Source organism: Geotrypetes seraphini, chromosome 2 (assembly GCF_902459505.1).
Source record: "Geotrypetes seraphini chromosome 2, aGeoSer1.1, whole genome shotgun sequence".
Taxonomy (NCBI): domain Eukaryota; kingdom Metazoa; phylum Chordata; class Amphibia; order Gymnophiona; family Dermophiidae; genus Geotrypetes; species Geotrypetes seraphini.
The window spans coordinates 413,123,059-413,144,255 of NC_047085.1; the positions used below are offsets into that span (position 1 = coordinate 413,123,059).

A 21,197-nucleotide genomic window follows, 5' to 3' on the forward strand; every position below is an offset into this window, starting at 1 on the left:
GGACTCATTTATGAAACAATATTTCAAGTTTTCAAAAACTTTATTTTATGGTAAACGAATATGGGCTTACTTAGATGTCACTAAGACAACCCAGGAAAGGAGGAAACAGTTCTTATCCTTGAGACAAGATGTAATTTCTCTAGGGGCCACCTTCCTATTAGCTTACCCCTGTAAGTGTGTTATAAAGTATGCACAAATTAAATATGTCTTTTTTCTTCCTGACCAATTAAAGACCTTTCTAGAGCTGAAAAAGATAGCCTGAAGTTGGACACAGTGCTTAGATATAGTAAACTGGCGTTATTGCTTTGCCTTTTGATCTTTTAAGTTTAATTGATAAATGTACTTCTCTTACTTTTGGGCCAACCCCTCTTTTATTTGGGGTCTAAGGAAGGGTTTTCAGTTCTACTTCATATTTGTGAGATGCATACTTGGAATATTTTCCTGTATTTCTGTAACAAGAAATGTGTGTTTCTTGTAATTTTTTTGTTTGAAAAATTTATAAATAAATAAAAATTTCAGTCTTAGTAGTTTGCCAGTCCACAAAAATAATTATTTTATTTCTGCCAATCCACAGGTGTAAAAAGGTTGAAAAACACTGCTGTAACAGACTCACAGTACAATAACTCCACTTTATTTTAAAAGGTGCAGGTTTTTAAAACTTTTTTTTCAAATCATTTTAAAGGTGACCTCATATAAATTTACTACAAATTAAATACTTTTCCTTCATCTCAACACACACTCATGATTGGAATCTGTTGCACTGAATCCATGGCTAAACATTTTTACTATGACTAATGCAATATTTCTAGACTCATTTTCTCTGTCAGAATTCCATTCATCAGCATGAAGACCAGACCTGATGGGGTCTCCACACAGAAATGCTAAATATAAAGCAGTCACAAGAAAAGGAACAATTTGACAAGCCCAGGCACTACATACTTGGTCGTGAGGAAGATAATGCTGTTATCAAAGTGCTAACATAATATAATTTGCAGAAAATACACATTGCTCCTAATAGTTTCTCATACAGTTAAACTTCCAAATTGGCTATGTAATTTAACAGAGTGAAACAACGTACTCTTTATCATTGGTAAACAAATTAACATAATAAAGTCATATAAAAGCTACAGGTCCATTTGTTTTATTTACTTATGGTTACCATATGACTCCAGAAAAAGGAGGACGGATTGAGATATCTGGGTTTTACTTCCATTGAAAGCCTTATGGTAACCCTATATTAACTTGAAATGTCAACCAATAAAGGAGTGTCCCACTTACATGGCTATAGATGGAATAAGAAATGATGGATTGCATTCACCGATCTGAAGTGAAACTCGGGAAGTAAGTGGCCATTTAAACAAGGAGTGTGATTTATCACTTGGGGACAAATTCTATAAGAAGTGGCCAAAAGTTAGGCGCCGATATAGGCACCATTCAATGCGATTCAAGCACAATTGGGTGCTGTTTAGTGAATCACGCTGAGCGGCACCTATTTTGGAGGCGCCCATTAAATAGGGCAGCTCTAGGCACAACTAAAAGTTAAGTGCCCATGCAAGCGCTAAAGCACCCTTAAGAGCAGTCATTCTATAAGAAGGCGCCTAACACGTAGTCACACCCACGCTTAACATGAATAGCGCCTATTTTTTTGAAGGCCGCCTAAATTTTTAGAGGCGCCTTGTTACAGAATCGCACTTTCTTGATAGGCGACTATGTTTCAATCAGTGCTGATTAAAAAGCTTAATTGAGCTTGTTATTCAATTTAGATAGGCACCTATCTAGTTGGGCACCTCTGAAATAGGTGCCTATCTTTAGGCGCTGGTTACAGAATTTGGGCCTTGGTGTTTAGTTCTAGGGGCTCATCATTTTTATGCGCCAATTGTTTCATGCAAAAGGTACTGCTCTTATTATTGAATACACCAGCACCATATATATTATACATACTGTTGGTTTAATGCTTCATGCACCCTTATAAAAAGCAAAACAGTACCCACATTTCTTTCTAAGGTGTTCAAGTGCAAGTAACAATGGTGAACAAGATATAAATATTTCATGGATCACAAAGTACAGAATTTTCAAGGGTAAAATCATAATGAAAACTTGATAAATGACCATCATTGACTTCACAAGTTAGTAACTGGTCTGGAAGGTCACCAAACGTGCTCTGCATCATCAAAACATGGGGTGCCAAAGTGAACGGAATATCACTGAGGAGCTCTGGCATTAAAGGGTTGCCTTCAAAAGTCTGACTTGTTCCTTGGTTGGTCTCAGCATCCTCAACAGATTTCTAAAAAAGTGAAAGAACATAGGTTACACACTTCCAACAATGCATCTTAGGAGCCCTACAAAAATGAATATTGATTCTATTTAATTCTGAATCTCTGCTAGAGCAGACAAAGTAGGTGGTGCTTTTCACTATGCTAATTGAATCGAGTTAATTACCAAACTCACTGCATACGTACTTGAGGTACTGTGATCAATTTTGTTGCAACTGTTCTATTCTACCATTTCAAAGTTTAAATAAAACAGTAAGAGCAACAAAATATTATAAATTTGAAAGGGTTACTTGACAAAAATTTGTTTTTCAACCATTTAGGCCCATATGCTATAAACGGTGCTTTAACTTAGGCACCCTACTGCAACCTAAGTTAAATGAAAAATGCTGTTTAAAAGACATTTTAAAATGATTTTCGAGGCCCTAAAAAAACAAAGCTGAAATTGCATCTACATAAGTGTGCCTATGTGGGCGCGATTTATGTCAAAGGCAGGCACCAGAAATGTAGGCCTTGAAAACCCTGGTCTACACGTCCAGCACCTACCTTTGCTGGAGGCGTGATTCTCTAAACGGCACTGTCAAGGCATTTAAGGCATTTAGAGAATCTGTGACTTAGTGTTAATACTGTTGTGATAATATGGTTTGTGGATAGGTAGGGGGTACTCACAAACACAGGCAGAGTAAACAAAATAATATATTTTTATTATAATTTTCACTAAAGGAAACAGTATCATTAATATTCATTGTGAAACAAGTGAACAGTCTTACTAAAGCTGGCTTCTAGCAACACCCCAAACACAGGGTTGTAGTCCCCCAAACTAACACAGTCCCACACATAGGCTTGCCTTCAACCTGCACATCTAATATCTACGTCTTCAAAGTGATAACAGACTTCCTACCTTGACAGTCCTCATTTCCACTTGAGGGACAATCTGCTTCCCTGGGTTTCTCCTCAGGTACTACAGCTCAACTCACACTTTGGAAAGATTTCTCTTAATCAAGATCTCCCTCATGGAGACCTGTTGCCTCAGGGCCTCTCTGAACTATGCAACTCCAGGACATTTAAACTCTTCCCTGACTGCACCCTACCCCCTTGACTCAACAAAGTTGTTCATCCACTTACCCTAAAGGTGGTTTACTCTTAGCCTCCATGAGCTAGCAGCGCCCCTGTTATAAAGTGATGTAATTACAATATCAGTGAGGGAGCGCGCTTCATTATCCCACTTGCTCCTTCACTACTACTGTTTTCAAGATAGAAGAAGGCTGTTCCACAACTTGTCTAACAGGGACTCAATACATAACCAGTGACAAACTAAATGGGATGCAGGAGTTCAGGCCTTGAGTGCTATTACTACTACTACTACTACTACTACTACTACTACTACTACTACTACAGTGCTTCAAAAGCGTTAGGTTTTCTGGAGATCTACATATGCAATGGAAGTAGTATCTGTCTCATGCATGTACTCAAGGCCTGAACTAAACAGTTTCTGGGTGACTCATTCTCTGTGGTAATGTGGATTTAGGAGCAAATCAAAATTGCAAATATTCCATCCTGATACAAAAGATTTGATATTCATACAAAGGTCAATTTCCAAAAGGGTTTAACCGGGCAGGAGCAAAGCTCAATGATTTGGCTGGCTGGCTACCAATATGCAATATCTCCACTAACTGCTATTCCCTAAGTGACTAGGTTAGGTGGAACTTTCTTCTGAAATAAATTACCATCCTATCTCAGACTGTAACACTCCCTTGACAAATTTAAGGCTGAACTTAAAACCTCCCTTTTCAATGATGCCTATGATCAGTGTACATCTTTAATTTGTTAGTTTCCCCGTCTTACCCTCACATTAAAATGCAGGGGCGCAGCTTGCAGTGCCACAGGAGCAGTTCCCCCCCCTCCCCACTACCTTTTTGGCTTTACTATACTATATACTGTATATTGTCATTATTTCTCCAACCTCACTCATTATCCTTTTTCAATCCCCCTTTCATGCCTTGCTTTAAATTTTTAATTGTAAACCACTCAGATGTTTTACGATGGGTGGTATATCAACAGTTTAATAAACTTGGGTGGAGCCAGCACTTAGCTGATTAGTGGTGATATTCAGAAAACTAACTGGCTAAGTACATGCATACAGAAAAAGGCCGTCTTAACTTTGTGTTGAGTTAGCCAGGTAACAGTTTGAATATCAGCCACTGCCTGGTTAACTTCCAGGTCAGCGATCATAGCTGGACATTCAATGCCAGAAGTTGTACATACTCAGACACTGAACAAATGGGCATCTAGGGTTAGGTCAGTCCGTGGCTGGAAGCAGTTTATAAGCTGTGTACGGTAGTGGGTTGAATATTACCTCCACAGAATGCACATAGTAAAAAATAAATAAATTATATATCTATCTATATATCACTGCCAGGGCTGGATTTTCCTATAGGCTAACTAGGCTTCAGCCTAGGGCCTCAAGATCAAGAGGGGCCTACATTCAAATTGTTAGCAAAATTAAAATTACACTATTCTAAAAACAGGGGCGCCGACTCGGCTTCTCCCTTTCTTTTTCTCGCCCCGGGAGGAGGATCGGGGAAGGAAAGACATCAGTCCGGAAACAGCTGGGCAAAGCCCAGCCCCGCGGGGAGAGAGGCAAAACGTGGATCCGTCAGGACAGGGCGGCCAAGACTAGCATCGGGGGGAGGGGTTTCAGTGGATGAGGGATGGGAGGCAGGCAGGCTGGCATCGGAGAGGGGTGGGGGGGTTTAACGGAAGGCAGGCAGGCAGGATGGCATAGGGGGATGTTCAATGGAAGGGGGATGGGAGGCAGGTGGGCATCGAAGGGGGGGTGAGGTGAGGAAGGACGCACCGGGGGCACTATGGACATAGGAAGGGACAATGTCGTGTGTTATGTTTGATTAGTTGTTGTTACAAGTACTATATATGGTGCTGAGAATAAATGTCCAAATAAGTGTTCTCGACTTTTTTTTATTTATTATCCGTGTCACATTTTTTATAAAGGTTAGTACCAATAACAACATGTTTCATTTAACATATTGATATATATCACATTAATGATGTATTTTATTATCTCTCATGTAATTTACAAACTTAAAAATGGGAGGTGAAAGGGCCTCATAAGTGGAATAGCCTAGGGCCTCTTTTCATCTAAATCTGGCCCTGATCACTGCATTCCTGTTTTTCCTTCTTGTACTTTGACATGCTTTCTGCCAAACTAACATTCATAATCTCTAGTTCTGCCACAGAACACAAAATTATAGTCTAGGGGTCTGATTTAGTAAGACTGCTCTTAATATATTTTCTCTAATTTTGTTCAGCATTGTGATGAAAAGGGGGATGGAATATGCTGGTCTTTTAATCTGGCAAACTAGTTAGAGGTATATGATACATGGAAAAGAAAGTGACAAGTAGAGTGCCACAGAGATCAGTCCTCTAATATTTTCAAAACTGAAATTGGAGAAAGTTTGATCGGAAAAATCTGTCTATTGCAGATGACATCAAAATCTGAAGTACCAAAAGGAGTGGAAAAAAATGATTTCTGGTCTAAGAAAACTGAGAGGGTGTAATTTAATAAAATTATTGTCCATAAGTAAACCATGTTTTATGTTTTTTAATTAATTTATTTATTAAAGTGAACCAAGATACAGTGGGAACACAACAGGCATGCAAATGGGATTTAAATCAAAATCTGCTCTTTTTGAGTTGACTGTACAATTTTGTGACGGCACGAAGCATACAGCTCTTTTTGTTTTTACAAATCTTGCAAACACTAGAGCACACTGATTTGGAAAGGACTCCTGAAACATGGCCTGTGTTGAATCTTGTTTTCACAATAAAGAGCTGATTTGATTTACATCCAATTCGCATGCCTGGTGTGTTCCCATTGTGTTTTGGTTCACTTTGGTTGTTTTTTGTGGGACTTATTATCTTGTTTTCGGTATATTTTTTATTACTAGGAAGTTCTTCTTCACCCAGAGAGTGGTAGAAAACTGGAATGTGCTTCCCGAGTCTGTCATAGGGGAAAACACCCTCCAGGGATTCAAGACAAAGTTAGACAAGTTCCTGGTGAACAAGAGCGTCCGCAGGTAGGGCTAGTCTCAGTTAGGCCACTGGTCTTTGACCAAAGGGCCGCCGCATGAGCGGGCTGCTGGGCATGATGGACGACTGGTTTGACCCATCAGCGGCAATTCTTATGTTCTTATACCTCACCATCTAATATTCAGAGTAATGTACAATCAACATATAGATTTACAAAATACAAAACCCATAACATATAAGACATAGAACAACCAATCCCACAGTCATAATTACATCTTTCTGCCATACAACCAAAGCAGTTTACAATATATATTACATACAGGTATGCTTTCTGTCTCTAGTGGGCTCACAATTTAAGGGCTCCTTTTACGAAGGTGCGCTAGGGCCTTAACGCGCAGAATAGCACATGCTAAAATGCTGCGTGCGCTAGCCACTACCGCCTCCTCGAGCAGGCGGTAGTTTTTCGGGTAGCGCGCACTAATCCGGTGCATGCGCTAAAAATGCTAGCGCACCTTTGTAAAAGGAGCCCTAAGTTTTTTTACCTTGGGCAATGGAAAATTAAATGATTGTCTAGGCTCACGAGACTGATCTCTTTCTCTTTTCAAGTACATATGCTCTTGGTGATGGAAATTTTTGCCAGCTGACACTACTGACTTAGAAGGGACCCAAGGAGTTGGATTGTCATAGTCTTATGGTTAGAGTAGCAGAAGCCGACTACTATTACTAGTAATATTTATCATTTCTATAGCGCTGAAAGGCATACTACTGTGGATCATGGACAGGTATCTGGTTAGCATATAAGGAGCTGAATCAAGGAAACTGTGGACAAACTTCTAGTTGGAAAAGCAAGGCTGGAGGACCAGCAGTCGACAGATTTTAGCAAGGGCTAATTCAGTTGAATGTAGAGAGTAAAAACCTGATTGAAACAGATCAAGAATAGCTTGAGTTGAAAGAATGATCAAGATAACTGTAGTGAATAGCACATTAAAATAGCTTGGAAAAGAGAGGCGGGAGATGGGGATAATAGTTGGAAGGGCAGGTCAGTGGCGTACCAAGGGGGGGGCGGGAGGGGCGGTCCGCCCCGGGTACCAAGCCCTGAGGGGGTGCTCCCGGTCCGGTCCAGTTCCCCCCCCCTGCGCCGGGTGTCGCGTCTGGAAACAGCCTGCAGCAAGATCGCGATGCCAGAGATCTTTGCCTGCTTCGACTGTTTCCTCCGCCACTGTCCTGCCCCTCCTCTGATGTCAGAGGAGGGGCGGGACCGCGGCGGAGGAAACAGCCGAAGCAGGCAAAGATCTCTGGCATCGCGCGATCTTGTTGCAGGCTGTTTCCCCAGGGCAGTAGCGTACCAAGGGGGGCGAGGGGGAGGTCCATCCCGGGTGCCGCCTTAGGGGGGGGGTGCACAGCTGGCCCGGTCCCTATCGCGCTCCTACCCTCCCAGCGAAAGCAGCATCGGCGCCATTATCGAAAAAGGTAATGGCGCCAGGCCTTGGAGCACCAAGGCAGACCGCTTCTCCCCCCTCCCAGCCGAAACCCCGCTGACCATCCTATCTCTCCTCCCCCAAGTGAACCTTTCCGACCCTCCCAGCGAAAGCAGCAAACCTCCCTCCAGTAGCGTCGGCTTTATCCTCCCTCTGCCGCATCACTGATCACGTCATCAGTAACGCGGCAGAGGGAGGAGAAAGCCGCGAAGGAGGTTTGCTGCTCTCGCTGGGAAGGTCGGAAAGGTTCACGGAGGGGGGGGGGAGATAGGAGGGTCAGCGGGGGTTCGGCTGGGAGGGGGGAGAAGCGGACTGCCTCGGTGCTCCATTACCTTCTTCGGGCAGCAGCAGCGTTTACAATTCGCTGCTGTTGCCGGCTTCAGGCCTTGTTCTCTGCCTGGTCCTGCCTACTTCCAGTTTTCATGAAGACAGGACCCGACAGAGAGGAAGGCCTGAAGCGGGCAACAGCAGTGAATTGTGAATGCTGCTGCTGCCCGATGAAGTTCAGGACATCAGGACATCGGGGAAGGAGCAGGAAGAAATCGGCTGCTGGCTTTGTGCGGGCTAGGGGGAGAGAGAAAGAAAGGAAAAAAATAAAGAGGGGGGGGGGCCAGGGGGAGAGAGAAAGAAAGGCAGAAAGAAAGAGGGGGACCAAGGGGAGAGAAAGAAAGGCAGAAATAAAGAGGGGGTCAAGGGGGAGAGAAAGAAAGGCAGAAAGAAAGAGGAGGGCCAGGGGGAGAGAGAAAGAAAGGCAGAAAGAAAGAGGGGGACCAAGGGGAGAGAAAGAAAGGCAGAAATAAAGAGGGGGGCCAGGAGGAGAGAGAAAGAAAGGCAGAAATAAAGAGGGGAGCCAGGGGGAGAGAGAAAGAAGAAGGACCAGAAGAAGGACCAGAGACTCATGAAATCACCAGACAAAAAAGTAGGAAAAATGATTTTATTTTCAACTTAGTGATCAAAATGTGTCCGTTTTGAAAATTTATATCTGCTGTCTATATTTTGCACTATGGCCCCCTTTTACTAAACCGCAATAGAGTTTTTTAGCGCAGGGAGCCTATGAGCGTCGAGAGCAGCGTGGGGCATTCAGCGCAGCTCCCTACGCTAAAAACCGCTATCGCAGTTTAGTAAAAAGGGAGGGGGAATATTTGTCTATTTTTGTATAGTTGTTACTGAGGTGACATTGCATAAAGTCATCTGCCTTGACCTCTTTGAAAACCCGCGGAATATAAATGATAATTAACATTTTCTCTGCGTACAGCGTGCTTTGTGTTTTTAAAATTTTATTGTTGGTAGATCATTTTGACTTGGCCACAAAGGTAAGGGGGAGGGAGGGAGGGGAACTGCTGAAAGACATCTAGTAATCCTTGTAGGCTTGACTGCAGGGAATTATTTTTGTAAAATCATGTTTTGTTATGTGACTGGCATTATTTAGACTTTAATTTCTATGAATGAATAGAATAAAAATGATATAAAATTACTTGCTTGTTTTTATGTGCGTGCGCTGAAGGAAAGTGGAGAGAGAGTGGGCTGAGGATGCTGAAGGGAAATGGGGAAGAGAGTGGGGAGAAGACGCTGATTTATAAATTGACAATTGTACAGAATATTGTTTCTTTTTATACTTTAATATAAACAATTCAAGGCTTGTGTGGATGGAATCAGGTGGTTTGCGGGGATGGGGACCGAGCTTACGGGGATTAGTCCAATAAAATGGTATTTTTTTATTTCTCATTATTTGTTTTATTTTTATTTGTTAATTTATAAAGTGGTGATTGTTATGTATCAGGTTTTTCAAATTTACATCTACTGTCTTTATATTTTGCACTGTATTAGAGGACATGTGTTACTGTTTTTTGTGGTGTTGCATTGTATCCAGGGTCTGGTTTCTTGGCGGATCAGTTTAACTTTTGTCTACATATTTCTATTTTTAGTTTGTGATTATTCCATTTTGGGCGAGGGTGTATCTCTGTTCTGTGTGTTCTGAAAAAGACATAGTTTTCAGTTGGCATTGACTACAGGACCAATTGACTGTGCGGGATCTGGCTTGTTTAGTTTTACAATGTATGTGTTGGTGTTCTAGTGCTCACTGCAATGTTTAAGATGCAGCCTTTTCCTAGGTACACTCTTGTGGTGCGATATGTAGATTGGTACTAAAAATCATATTTTTCATATAGATGGGGGGGGGGGGGTGTCAAAAAATGATGGGCCCCGGGTGCCACATACCCTAGGTACGCCACTGGGGCAGGTAGGGTCCTGTGAAGGTTTTTTGAGTAGTGTAACTACGGCATGCTTGAAGGCATCAGGAAAGTGAAAGATTGAGGATACTGCAGATAGAAGGGATGACAGTAAGAGAGATAGTGCTGAGTAGATGGGTAGAAAAAGGATCAGATGAACAAGTAGTGAGTTTGGAGGAGAAAAGAAAACAATCTCCTCTTCAGTGATTTCAAAAAAAGTAAGAAAAGGTGTTGAAGGAAGGAAGATTGACAGAATGGGCTGCAGGAAGCAGAGGTAGTTGTGACTTGGTTGAGAACTCATGGTTGATCTTGTGAATCTTGTTATGGAAATACTCGGCCATAGTCTGGGAAGAAAGTAAAGTGGAGTAGTAATCTTGTTTGGCAAGTGAGAGAACAGACTGGAAGGAGATTAGTAAGAATTTATGAAATGTATGAAGTCAGCACGGGCACATGATTTGAACTAAAGACATTTAGCAGATTGGACACAGGAACATAGGTAGGAGATTCTAGAGGTCAGCCAGGGATGGAATTTGGTATGAATTATAGAAGTGTCTCTCAAACTTTTTTTAGCTCTGGCACACTAAACAGAGCAAATGTTTTTTGTGGCACACTAAAGGGAGCAAATGTTTTTCACAGCACATTATAATTGAAATTATAAAATTGCAAAAACCAACAAAAAATTAAATTTGAGAGTTATTTATTGAAAGTTCCTTAAGCTATGTATGGGTAACTGTACCAAAAGTGAAACTAAAGTAGATAGAATAGAATTGCTAATCAATGTGATGGATATACTTGTTTTGAGTGCAAATTAACTCAAAACACAACTCGATAGTTGACAAGCAAACATTCAATTCATTATCCACCATCTGCAGCTGTTCTCTTTATTTTGATTTAATTTCTGTCAGAGCTGAAAATCCAAGTTCGCAAAGTTAACAAGATCCAAGCAGTAAGAAAGCCTTGATTGCTTTCTTGCTCAAGTTAGGATAACTACTGAATAAAAAATTAAAATTAAATTACTTGCAATTAGTTTTAAAGGACCAATCACGTCAAAGAATGATGATTGTCTGGACGGTTGTATCCTTATGCACATAGATACTCATAACATTGACAAACTCATGTACGCAATGTACATGTTATCTATTTTAGTGTACAGTATATGAGGGAACTTTTAAAAATAAAGTAAAATTCTGGAATCTCTCATTGCACACCCAGAATCTCTCTGGGGCACACCATTGTGCCTTGGTACACAGTTTGAGAGACACTGCCTTACAGAATAGGGAATGTTATCAATCCCAGGGCAAGCAGTAGCTTCTTCCATGTCTATCTCAATAGCAAACTATGGATTTTTCCTTCAAGAACTTGACCAAACTTTTTTTTTAAATCCAGATATGCTAACCACTGTTACTACATCCGCTAGCAACAAGTTCCAGAGCTTAACTATTTGTTAAGTGAAAAAATATTTCCTCCTATCTATTTTAAAAGTATTTCCCCTAGACCGGGGAGCTGACATCCACACCAAAAACCCTTGATGTAATTCTCAATCCTGAAATATCTTTTGACAATCACATAGCTTCAGCGATTAGAACATATTTTGTTGCTCAAACAAATTTGATATATGCTTTTTTTTAAATGAAAGATGCTATTCATACCTTGTTGCATGTACTAGTTGTCTTGATTATAATAATTCATTGTTTAGTGGCATACATCAATCATTTCCAAGATGACAGTAATTAACACAAAACACTGCCATCAAACTTATTCACAAAGCACATTACAATGACATAGTTACTTCACTATTCTTACAACATCACTGGCTCCAAGAGAACTATAGAATTATATTAAAAACTAGTCTTTAAGCCCGTTACATTAACGGGTGCTAGAAAAGATATGTGTGTGTGTGTCTTTCTTTCTTTCTTTCTCTCTCTCTCCTTGCCACTTTCTGTCTGTCTCTCTTTCCTCGGCTGTCCACTACTACCCCTTGCCTGCTTTGCCTGCTCCCCCTGTCCAGCAGTAGCCCTTCTCCCTTCCTTTTACCTCCCCCGTGTTCAGCAGCACCCCTTCCCTGCTCCTCCTGTCTAGCAGCAGCCCTTCTCCCTTCGTTTTACCTCCCCCCTGTCTAGCAGCACCTCTTCCATGCTCCCCCTGTCCAGCAGTAGGCCTCCCTTCCTGTTACCTCCCCCCCCTGTTCAGCAGCACCTCTTCCTTGCTCCCCCTGTTCAGCAGTAGGCCTTCCTTTCTGTTACCTACCCCCCTGTCCAGCAGCACCTCTTCCCTGCTCCCCCTGTCCAGCAGTAGGCCTCCCTTCCTGTTACCTACTCCCCTGTCCAGCAGCACCTCTTCCTTGCTTCCCTGTCCAGCAGTAGGCCTCCCTTCCTGTTACCTCCCCCCTGTCCAGCAGCACCTCTTCCCTGCTCCCCTTGTCCAGCATCTGGCTTCCTAGTCATTCGCGTCTGCCCTCCTTTTCAAATCAGCTTGTTGAGGTTCGCGGCCGGCTGTAGCGAACCTCGCAGGCCACTCTGCACGTCGATAGCACATTCCCTCTGACGCAATCCCATGTATCAGAGGGAACGTGCTACTGAGGTGCAGAGCGGCCTGCGAGGTTCGCTACAGCCAGCTGCGAACCTCAGCAGGCTGCGTTGAAGAAGAGCAGCGGCGGCAGCAGCGGTTGGTGAGGACGGGAGGGGAGAGTCGCCGGCGTGTTCCCTGCCTCCGTGTTCAAAAATGGAATTCGGCATGGACCCAGAGACCAAGGTGGCAGGGATCATGCCGTCCTAAGTGCGCATGCGCGCTTAGGATTTTATTATAGAGGATACTAGTTAATGCTTTAAGTCCGTGTGTGTAAGCTGCTTGCTGCACTCTAGACATTTTTATCCTCTTTGCCTCTTCACAACAGTTGTGATAAAGTATTGGCAATTCCCCACTTTCACTAATGCATTTGGATTCTACCCAGGAGTGTGACTTTTATATTCTTTTCTGTTTGCTATGGAACTCGGTTCCAAATATCTCGTTAGGTTTTAAGGGTGGCTTTGAATCTTAGTAGAGAAGCCTCTAACTGTTTGCTTCTTCTCATGCCTATTTTCTCTTCTGGGCCTATGCTCAAATGATTTGCAGTACAGGAAACTCCTAGAAATCCAGTGTTAAAAAATCAGCATGGTATGCTCAGAGTACTAAGCATGCAAATTCATGCTGTGTTAAAATTGCAACAGTAATTTGCTGCTCATTATTCTGCGCTATTTTCCTGTCAATGCCTGAGAGCTGTCAATGCCTGAGAGCTGATTGACAGACAAGAAAGGTGACAAAAAACCCCTTAAAAATGGCCCTTTGAGGTCCAGTGGATCCCTGACCCCCCTAACCCCAGCCCTGGTGGTCCAGTGGGAACACCCCTCCCCCCCCCAGCAGGCCCAGACCCTGACAAAGAGGCAGAACCCAAAAACCACCTCCCTGAAGTAGGCCTAAGACCCCCCTAGTAGCCTAGGAACCCACCCCATGGCCCCAATATACTTTAAAGAAACCTAGGAGGCAGGGAAGATGGAGTAGGCATCCTTCTCTTTCCCTCCTCCCTCTGGAGCATCATCGTCAAAATGGCGGTGCTACACCCTGCTTGGTGCATTCTGGGATTTACTTAGTTGGGCATAACTACTAAAGAAAGGAGTTTTTCCCTTATTTGGTATTACGTCCCACCAAGCGCATCCCAAAATGCACTGGGCAGAGTGGGCATTAGTTCAGAGTATGTTACTAGGCACACTTGAAAGCTTTGCCTCTTACCTGTAAAGGTTGATTGTATGAGTTGTCTCTCTCTGGAAATGAAGTGTTATTGTTTGATGATGTTCTCTGTTCACCAGCTGTATCCCCTATATAAAATAGAACATGCAGTTTAACTTTTTTTTTTGTACAAAAGCAACAGTGCAGGAAAGAGAACAAATTTGAGGTTATACAGGAGATGACAAAGCTGATGATGCACCGAGATGATTGTCTGGCTGTTGCAGAGGTCATCTGATCCAAATGACATGCCTGCATTTTAGCATTGCATTGACTCTGATCTAAATGACTAGCCTGTATTTTGGCACTCATTACTACTTCCTGGGAAACCTCATGGCTGAAATATTGTGTGTTGGCTAGGTTGCATACGTCAGGGCTCAAGGAGCATACCAGCTTTCGCTCCTTGGCATATCATCTTTATGAACTTCTAACATCAGATCCTGTTGTCTGACTGGAATTTACTTTTTTTCATTTTTTTTATTTTTATTTATTGTTTTCTCAGGTACTATAGCTAGATTGTGAGCTTTCAGGACAGCTAGGGAAATCCAAAGTACCATTTTTATTTATTTTATTTTAATGTATCTTTAATCTATCTTCATTGTAAACCGCTTTGAACCTCACGGTATAGCGGTATATAAGAAATAAAATCAAATCAAAGCCAGAAGAAATAGCAGGAAGGCTATGAGCACAAAAACTCATTGTCTAGGTAATAAAATTCAAACATTGGTGGCATAGACAAATTTAGATAGAGGAGTGGCAATTCACAAATGGAATGCTGTCAAATCAGGCTTCATTATGTTCAACGAAAGATGGGATATAAAGAAAAGAGTACACCTGTTTATGTACAGTGTATTAAAACAACTGAAGTCAGGGGGAATAGATATAAAAGAGATTCTGGTTGTTATTTTCAAATTAGGAACCAGCACTTCCATCTACAGCAGGGGTGTCCAACCTTTTGGCCGAAAAATATTTTTCTGGGGCCGCGCAAACGCTGCAGCAAGACAGAGGAGGGAGCCGGCAAGACAGTAAACACTCGGGGGCAGCAGAGGAAAACACTGCATCACCCTCGACCGGGGCCGCACAAAATACTTCATGGGGCCGCAGGTTGGACACCCCTGATCTACAGGCTTCAAATATAGATGGAAGAACTGGACCCCTGATCTGAATGAACGGAGACTTGGTGGTGACAGCAACAGAAGTTTTCCTGAAATGGTAATGAAGTCCACAAGGAAAGGTGCAATATTAGACCTCATAGATTAAAGCTCCCAAGTGTCAAGAACAATGACCCAACATATCATATAAAGTAATGATTTTATTCTCTTATCTTTTTTTTTTTTTTTAAATAGCCTGCCTTGTTTACTCCTTTGTCTCACATATTTTGTAATAAACTACATCTCAATATGCAGGGGTATATAGGGGTCCTTTTACTAAGGCGCACTAGCTGATTTAGTGCACGCTAAATGCTAACGCGTCCATTATATTCTATGGATGTGTTCGCATTTAGTGTGCGCTAAATCGGCTAGCATGCCTTAGTAAAAGAGGGGGATAGTAACTAAATAGATAATTACTGTACGTAAGTAAAAAATTATTATTTTTACTTGTAAAGAAGTATAGGATAACATTTGTTATTTTTACTGAAGTTAATAATTTCGCCAATTTTCACTGCTTTTACCTAGTTACATCTGATGCTTACAGTAAAAAGAAAAAGCAATAGAAAGATGTAAATGATAATTTCTCAGTAAACCAAATCAAACAGCAAAACCCGGAACAGGATTTTGCTATTGCAAACCTCATCATGCAAACAATGGATCATTTCATCTTAAATTTTTCTCTTCAGTGAATATAGCCTATAAGAACAGTGGAGTTGCTTGTGTATGTTGAACTGGTTACTGGCCTCCAGCCAATAAGAACAGTGATGAGCTGGGTCACTTTGAAGTGGAGATAAAGTTGAAGCTGGTAGCAATTCTTGGTAAACAGACATAGGTCTCTACCACAACAGACTGCTGGTTATTCCAAGGAAAATTTTACACTGGGGTGACTGTCTACTGGATTGGTAATCTTTAGAAAGGAAGCCTGCTTGTCTGGTCTCAAGATTGATAGGTTCCCACACATCTGACATTCTTGCATCAGTTCTCGAAGATACTCAGAGTTTGCCATCGAATGAAAAACTGTTAGAACAACAATGGACAATGATTCCAACTGTGAAAGTCTTCTCTGAAATTGGCCAGCATGATGACAATAACGAAGATGAAGATTAGGATGCAAGTGATGAATTAGATCACACTGCCTCTAATATAGATGATAATGACAATGAAGTATTTTTTGCTATAGTGGATTGAATTGTAAAACAATAAAATTATTGGGATAAAAAATTAACAATAGCTGCATTCATTGTCATTATGATAATTTTACTTTTTACTCAAAAAGTATATTAGGCAATCTTTTTTAAAACTTTTACTTAAGTAATTTTTTAAATGTGTTCTTCACTGTACTTTTACTTAAGTATTAAAAAATACATGCATATATACTTTTACTTAAGTATTTTGATCAAGTATTTTGAACAACACTGACAATATGATTTATAGTCATAATGTACTTAACTGATAAACAGATGGCTAAGTACATGGTTTATTTCTCTCGATATACCTTTTAAAATTATGGTGGTCCAGTGGTGTATCGGCAAGAGCAAGCTTTCTGCGCGCCTGACCCTCCCTCGTTGAATGGCTGCCTCATCATATCTTGTTGCCAGCCTGAGCTCATGCCACTCCCTGAATGGCTGCCGTCAGTTCTCACGGGACTCGCAAGAACTGATGGCAGCCATTCAGGGAGCAGCACAGGGCCAGCTGGAGCGCAAAAAGCTCTCTCCTGCCTTGTATACCGCTGGCCGCAAGATATGATGAGGCAGCCATCCACCGAGGGAAAGCTCGCTCCTGCCAATACACCGCTGGACCACCATAATTTTAAAAGGTGTGTGTGTAAAAATTGTTATACAGTGTTATCCCAGTCATTCGCAGTTGACGGTTCACGGTCCCAGTCATTCGCGGTATTTTCTGACCACGACCGCTGACCAGAAGAGGACAGCTGGAGAGGTAGGAGAGAGCAGCCAGAGCACCGGCGAGTGAAGGATATCACTAGCTGTATGCTCCAACCGCCTCTTCCTGCACTAAAGTTGGGCCTTACCAATCAGGAGTTGCATGTCAAAGCAGCTCCTTACTGGTAAGTCCCAACTTTAGTGCAGGAAGAGGCGGTCGGAGCATACAGCGAGTGATTTCCTTCACTCGCTGGTGCTCTGGCTGCTCTTTCCTGCCTCTCCCGCTGCCCTCTCCAGTCTCCCCCACAAAAAAACGTATTCGCCGTTTTTAAAGATTCATGGGGGTTCCTGGAACGGAACCCCCGCAAATTTTGGGGAGTACTGTATTCACTCCATAAGACGCACAGACATTTCCACCCACTTTTGGGGGGGAAAAAGTGTGTCTTATGGAGCGAAAAATACGGTATCCACTTGATGCTCAGGCTCTAAGCACTGTATATACCAGCTGTGCGGATCAGTGATAGAGACTGGGCGCTGGCACCAACAGCACTTCTTAAAAACTGCTTGCAGGCTTTGACATGGACAGGAATATTGTAGCGGCAAAGTCAAAAGGCTCAATGTTGGCGGAAAAAACTCTGAAGTTTAAAAAAAGAACAGACCCGAAGGCCCTACCAAGGAACTGGCCAAAACAAAAAAGTTTTTTTTATAAAAAAAAAAAAAAAAAAGCAAACGACAAATACTACAACTAAACAAGAAAAGGAAAGAAAAGCCAAAAGGCAAAATTTTGCTGATGGGAAAGCAATTTGGAAGGAGTCAAAAAAATACAGAACTTCTTCGTTCCGTGGAAAATGAAGAACTGAGGAACTGCGAGCCAACGTCGGGCAGGAAGGCACTCGCACATGCATGGTGCAGGCAGTTCTGAAGCTTTGCAAAGCTTAAAGTGACAGTGCACTTTTCACTGTCTGTACCAGGCTCCATGGATAATGTCATTCACATGTGAGAATATGCTGCCTGCTTATCCTAGGATAAAGCACTTGCTAAGTATAATATATTTTAGTCCCTAGTTTCTCTTTGCTGTCTGCCCTCCTCCTCCTCACACATTCCCCTCAACCCTGTAGGTCTGGTGTGTAATACTTCAAGAAAGCCACCAGTTCTCAATCACCTTATTACTCCTGCTTGTTTGCTCATGCCCCACTCAAATTTCCAGTATAATGAAGTTTCACTCAGCATCTCCTAGGGCACAGGCTGAATACAAACTACTCCTCTTTGTTTGGCTTTGTAATGTGCGGTATATAATGCAAATGAATGTTAAGGCAGATTTTTGAGATAACAGGAAGATTTCTCATGCTATTTGATTCTTCTCTTTTAAAATGTTAGCATCTGGATAAGAATTCTATTCAGCAATTATAAAGTTAAAGACATAGATATAGTCATTTCAATATTCGCCTATAAACCTTTATATCTTTCCAATGTGGCACAACTTTAAAGATTAAATAAGTGACAGTGTAAGAATTAATATTATTGAAAGATAAAATAAAATTCAGTTCCTATTAATGAAAATGTGAATTTTAGCTTACTTTTCCACGCCTCCAGATCCATAAAATAACAAACTATACTGAACCACAGAAAAGAGTGGTGACTTGCATGAAATATAAAATTAAATCACTACAATTACTTTTATTTACACAGTGCACTTGTAGGAAACACATAAAATCTTTTACATTGTTCCAATCAAATGGCCCTAACAAACTGAAAGATATCAGATTGGATGAGAATTATGTTTTTAATATGTAATTGGTAAGTGTATTGATGAAAGAATTCTGCTGCAATATGTTTTTTTGTACTGTTACAGTATGTTTATATAATATTATGCAACTTTTGTACTCTTGCCTAGCACAGTAGAGAGTGCAAGTAATAAAAATTTTAAAAAATAATTAAATCATGTGTTATCTCAAATGGTTGCTCGTTGACTCACAATTTCAGTATAAACAGTGAAATGGTGTTAGTCCACTTTTCAAGGTAATATTTAGAAATAAAACAAAAACCAAAAGAAATAAGGTAATACCTTTTTTAATTGGACTAACTCAGTGCATTTTATAACCCCAGCGGGTCCAGTTCCCTTTCTCAAAGCTGCAACTGTTAAAGCAAGTACAGTCAAACCTTGTACTGTATTTCGGAGAGCTCTCAACCCTGTGTCGGAGAACGAAGTGAAGACAGAACACAGTAAATGAAGGCACGCAGCCCGTGACACACAGGCAGTTCAGCTTCTTTGTCTGCAGTAAATGTGAACAAACATGACTCAGTGGATGGAAGCACCGGCAAAGAACTGCTGCTTACCAACAGCTCATTTATTAGGGAATAAAAGATGTACTTGGGCACAATCCTCAAACACATTGCCTTGAAGATATGGGGGCAGTTCAATAAATGGATACCCTCAATTAGGCACCCTGAGGACATGCGCTGACAGCCTCGTCTACAGTATAGAACTAATTGGGCATCTAGATTCTATCATACACTAATCTAATCCTTAGGTTTGTATACCGCATCATCTCCATGTTCGTAGAGCTCGATGCGGTTTACAGTAGGAGAAATAGGAAGGAACTACAACAGAGTAATGTTTGACTAGTAATGTTTGACATTTATGCGCCTGCAGTTACATCAGCATAGACCTGGCTTAACTGCAGACTCTAGATGCAGTGGGGACATATATAACATATGGTATTCTGTAAGTTACAAGCATGAGACCTCTGCCTATGTGCATGCCCCCTTGCATTTACACACTATGTCACCTATGTGTGCTTAGGTGCCCTGCTCGCACTTTTGTGGGTAAGTGTACAATTATGTAAATGCTAGTCCATATAGCATGTATGGTTCTGAATATGAACTTTTGTGAAGATTACAGTGTAGGGTCTAAAATGCTAATCCTCATTCTTCCTTAAAGAACATAGCTAGAAACATTTCTACTTGGACATACATTGCTAAAATAGAATATCCCCTTCCCTTTATATGTATACACATAGTTAAATACACATAGAGCTCCTACTAGAAAGATGCATGGGAACAGGGATGATGGGAATCCTGTGGAAGCCGCGGGGATCCCACGTGGTTTCCCCCTTGGGTCGAAGGGACTCTGTGGGGACCCCCTGGGGTCACGGTGAATCCACGGGATTGGAGGCACCTCGAGGGGCTCCAATACCAGTGTGCCTCCTTTTCCTGCCCTGAAGCCGCATTTGCCCCTCTATCAAGCAGTGTGAAGCGTTCCAAGCATGCCGTCAGTAGCTGACCCGGAAGCCTTCCCTTTGACGTCAGAGCAAATGTCAGAGAGAAGGCTTCTAGGTCAGCCATGTGCAGCGTGCGGGGCCCGTGGCCCTGCAAAGAAGTGCAGCTGGAAGGCGGTGGCTGATCTGGACAGTTCTGGTATAGTCTTGCAGGAGGGGGGCACATTTGAATCACATTCAAAATACTTTTAGTTTTCAAAGCCCTAACTTATAAGAAACAGCAGTTTATTACACGGATGCTTATTCCATACACTGCAGCTAGAACTCTTCGATCATCCTCCAATAATTTATTAACAGTTCTATCTTTGAAAATAATCGGGACCAGAAGACAGGATATGTTCTCGGTCACAGTACCTCTTTTATGGAACTCCATTCCTCAATATATTAGAAATGATAAAGATCTTGCCTCTTTTAAAAAATCCCTAAAAACTTATCTCTTCAAAGATGCTTTTAATCTATGATTTTTTTAACCAAAACTTCCTTTTAACTTGCTATTTTAAAGTCCTGTTTCCCTTATGTTATTTTCCTTTATATGTTCCTTAACTTTTGAAAAGAAATTGTAACTTCTCCCTTCTTTCCTCCCTATTCATGTATTGTCTTTTTTGTAGTTTGTTATTTATTTATTATTGTATTACTTGTTACTTTTTAAATTTGTATTGTACATCGCTTAGGAAACTAAATAGGCGATTCATCAAGAATTAATAAAACTTGAAACTTGAAAGTAGTTGGACCACAAAACGCACGTGTTGGACCAAGGAAGGGAGAGAGGGGGGGGCACAAACTTGGGACAAAGGCTGGAAGGAGGGAGGGGACACCATTTGGGACACAGAAGGAATGGAGGTGTCATGAACTTCAGACAGAAAAGGGAGAGAGGAAGGGACACGAACTTGGGACATAGGATGGAGGAAAAGTTGCTGAGTGGGATGGGGTGGAAATAGAAAGGGAGAATTGTTGGGCATGAGTGTGTGTGAGAGTGAAAGAGAGATGGTGCACATGGGGAATGGAAGAGGAGAATTTTTGAGCATAGGGAGGGAGAGGAGTGAGGTACAGATGCATGGGGAAGAGAAAGGTGAGAGGGAGAAATGTTGGATATGGTAGTGGAGAGG

The 21,197-nt window shown here is 41.7% G+C and overlaps 1 protein-coding gene across 2 annotated transcripts in view; it reads right to left on the minus strand.

Moving 5' to 3' along the window:
- Window positions 1–525: 525 nt before the first annotated feature.
- The window catches only part of UMAD1 (UBAP1-MVB12-associated (UMA) domain containing 1), a 191,686-nt gene continuing 171,014 nt past the window's right edge, over window positions 526–21,197 (minus strand). For both annotated transcript variants that reach the window (XM_033931025.1, XM_033931024.1), the window contains exons 3-4: window positions 13,789–13,874; window positions 526–2,284 (exon numbers count right to left, since the gene is read on the minus strand). In XM_033931025.1, the coding sequence (XP_033786916.1) occupies window positions 2,048–2,284; window positions 13,789–13,874 (323 nt within the window). In that variant the 3' untranslated portion in view covers window positions 526–2,047. The remainder of the gene's footprint in view (window positions 2,285–13,788; window positions 13,875–21,197) is intronic.